The sequence below is a fragment of the Eimeria mitis genome, genomic scaffold (assembly GCF_000499745.2).
Source record: "Eimeria mitis Houghton genomic scaffold, Emh_scaff213, whole genome shotgun sequence".
NCBI classification, from domain to species: Eukaryota; Apicomplexa; class Conoidasida; order Eucoccidiorida; family Eimeriidae; genus Eimeria; species Eimeria mitis.
In genome coordinates this window covers 1-3,234 of record NW_013570453.1, presented here as the reverse complement: position 1 = coordinate 3,234, position 3,234 = coordinate 1, and the positions used below count along the sequence as shown (strand labels likewise).

At 44.5% G+C, this 3,234-nt stretch overlaps 1 protein-coding gene across 1 annotated transcript; it reads right to left on the bottom strand.

Moving 5' to 3' along the window:
• Positions 1-8: 8 nt before the first annotated feature.
• On the bottom strand, positions 9-1,411 carry EMH_0003640 (uncharacterized protein; the record flags this gene model as incomplete). The annotated part of the gene is made up of 4 exons (XM_013496478.1): positions 9-168; positions 709-803; positions 997-1,157; positions 1,297-1,411. The coding sequence occupies 4 exons, from the start codon at positions 1,409-1,411 to the stop codon at positions 9-11; spliced, it is 531 nt and encodes a 176-aa protein (XP_013351932.1).
• Between the last annotated feature and the right edge of the window lie 1,823 nt (positions 1,412-3,234).

Here is a 3,234-nt window from a genome sequence, read left to right as displayed (position 1 = left end):
CTGCCTGTCTAGGCAGAGATAGCTGCCAGGATGGCGACCAAACCGGCAGTTAGAATGCTGGGAACGGCAATATCTGCAGAGCTGGTTACAATCGGGTCCTTCAGATCATCTTCCGTCATACTTTTTAATTCATCTTCTCGTGCAAGAAGTTCGTTGAAGTACTCCTCGCTGCAGGAAAGACGAAACAAAGAGACAAGAACAAAGAATACATCTCCAGTTATTGTAGCTGTTCACTTCTAAATCCTTGAGTAAGAACCATCTAAACATTCAAATCCAAAAAACCAAGCGTACCTGAAGGCGGCCTGGCCCTCTGTTGCTGCAGGACTTAATTTACAGAAAAGCACAGCCGTCGTCGTTGTTTTTGCTTTTGACGCTGTGTATGTATCAACTGCAGGTAATGCTTGGGCACATTTTCCAATTACGCAACCGATTTTCGTGCTGGTGGCTCCGAGAAGATGCAACACACTGGCAGCCTCTTCCTCCTTCCATATCTTTTTCCACGCCTCTACATTCTCCGGGTACGTTTTGCTGTTGAAGTATAAACAATCAGTGCAGCACAACATGAATGTAGTGATCTGAAAACGGATGAGGAGAAAGTGGGGAATACAGCATGCGAAATACGCTAGATATCATCCGTGTAGCTTTGAACTGCACGGAAAAAACAGAGGGATGCGCCCTGTAGCGATGATGAATATCGCATCTCCTTACCCGATTGAGTCAAGTCCGGTTTTGAGGGCCTGCTGCACCAGTGTACGGTAGTCCAGTTCATCTGTGTAGTTGAAGGTGTGATGAAAGAACTTCTTCTGTACACCAAAATGAAGAAGGAAACGGCAAAACAGCTTTCTTACGTTCAGTTTCAGATAATCAAAGGAATAAATGCATGATTTTTGTCGGATCTGACAACGGTGCCTAGTGTTGGGACCAGCTGCTGATGCTGACATCGCAGTAGCCGTAGCGTCGTCATGCAAGCCGGCCTTTTATATTTTGTGCGCTCACAAGTTCTGCTGTCACCAATGTCGAGCACGTCGCCTCTTTAACCTGAGTGTTGGTTTTCACTTTTGCCTGCAACTCTGTGACAAGCTGGGTATCCTTTTCAACTGCATTGGTCTTAGCTGAAATTTTTCCGTTACGGGCCAACTTCGCCGTTAAGTAGCCATCTGCAGAGAACAACGGTGGAAAATCAATGTGCAATGAAGCAACTTCCGTGTGACTCAACCGAGGAGTTGACCGCTTGACAGCAAACCAGATGGGAGATAGCACAAGGAATATGAGAATCATCAGCGGCAATAAGCTTACCTTCTTCTACATCTACTATCTCAAATGCGTACTTCGGTGTCTCGTCCGCCGCGGACTGGAGCCCAAAGAGTCCGACGAGGCACAATGCTGCTGCGGTCTTGTAGAAAGGAGCCATTGCGACGCAGGGCAAGCCTGTTTTAAAAACGTTTTCTAGACAAGAGAACTATAAATATTCAAATTGAAGAGAGCGGAAAAGACGGCAAGCAGTTCGGAGTTCTTTGCGTGGTCCTGCAGTCGCGTGAACGGCGAATGGCAGAAAACGGGACAGCAAAGCCAAAACTGCAAACAAAAGATAGAATTAAATAAACTAATATTCAGCAAAAATAAAACAAACAGAAATTTTTGTGCTTGACTTATCCTCTGAAATAAACCATTTAACTTAAACAAATGCAAAAAACAGGCAACGCAAGACACGCGGCAGGTCGGCAGGCGCGGCAGGTCGAAGTGGTAAGAGATCTCTCTGGGTTGTTGCTTTTGCCGTGGTTTCGGGTTGCGATTGCCTTCTCATACCACTCAACCGGTTATAAGCCAATTAAACAAATCATTTTAGTTCCAATTAAATCTAGATCCACATCCAAAAACGCCTTTTACGGGGGGATACAGCGGGAAGCCCCCCCTCTGCCTCCTGCTCATTGCGGGGGGTGCTGTGGCCCCCGTCCAGTGCTCTACGACTGGGCTTTTTTGCGCTGTGACGACCTTCATGTGTCCTTTATCAGTGGATCGTGTTATGAGTTAGTGCCACATGCAGACAGCGCAAGCAGCGGCAATGGTGTATGGCAGCTTCCTGGGTGGTTGCAAACGTTCCCAGAGCCAGTGGCTTGGTTGTGGTGGCGGTCTCAGGGAAGGGCCGATGCTGGTGTTTGCACACACAATGAAGCATCATTTCTCCTCCCTAAACCAAAATAATAATTAATTAATTTATTAAGTTGTTTAAATGCGAACAAACACGGTGAATATACCCCAGCTAGTCTCGAAAAAAAAGGTTGAACAGAAGTCCTTGGTTCTACGGTTCAGGGTTTAGGGTTTCGGGTTTCATAGTTTGGCGATTGAAACAGGATCTGAAGCCCGATCCGCCTGAAACTGTGTTTTGAATTTCTGCTGGAGTGTGGGCTGGTTGCTGACGGCCAGTGAATGGGGTACCATTTACCTGCAGTGTTAATCTATGCGGGGGAGTTGTGCTTGGATATGCATACATAGGACCGTCATGACCTGCAGCAGAGTGAACACTTGAGACGAGAGTTTTAAAACAAACTGCTGATAATATTTTCTCCATTCTTTAAATACCCCAGGCACGGAGGTACAATGGCCTGAGTGATGTTCAGAGGGGGTGACCTCTAGCGAGTTGCAATAAACCGTGCTGCTGCTGCTCCTGCAGAGCGGTTGCAGACTAGAGCACAAGCAGCTGCCTTGATCTTCTTAGCTTGTTTGTCAAGTTAAGATGTGGACTTCTTTTTTCTCTCAAAAGCATTTACTTCTTGCCGAGGAGCCGCCTCTAGAACTCTGCGTCGTTGAGTTCAAGGCGGCGGTGCGGCGAGTAGAAGAAGCTGAATTTCAGAGTACTAATGAGCAGAATGATGAATTATATTAAAGGAAAAGACAAAATATGAATAATAAATAAAATAGATACTTTTTTATGAGCATCATTGTAGGCAATATTAAATAATAAGTTGGGTGAAGTGCTTCTCGATCCACATTGACTGCAGAAAGATTTCCTATAGGTCTGTTCCTGGGCAGCTTAATTACACAAGAGGAGCCAAGGCATAAGTATATGGTACTACTGCAACAACATATATATATATATACACATAGATTATTCCTGAAGTCTTGAAATCCATTCTTGGGCAGCTTAGACACACTGTATTAGTGCAACAAGATATATATATATATATATATATACATATATATATATATATATATATATATATATATATATATATA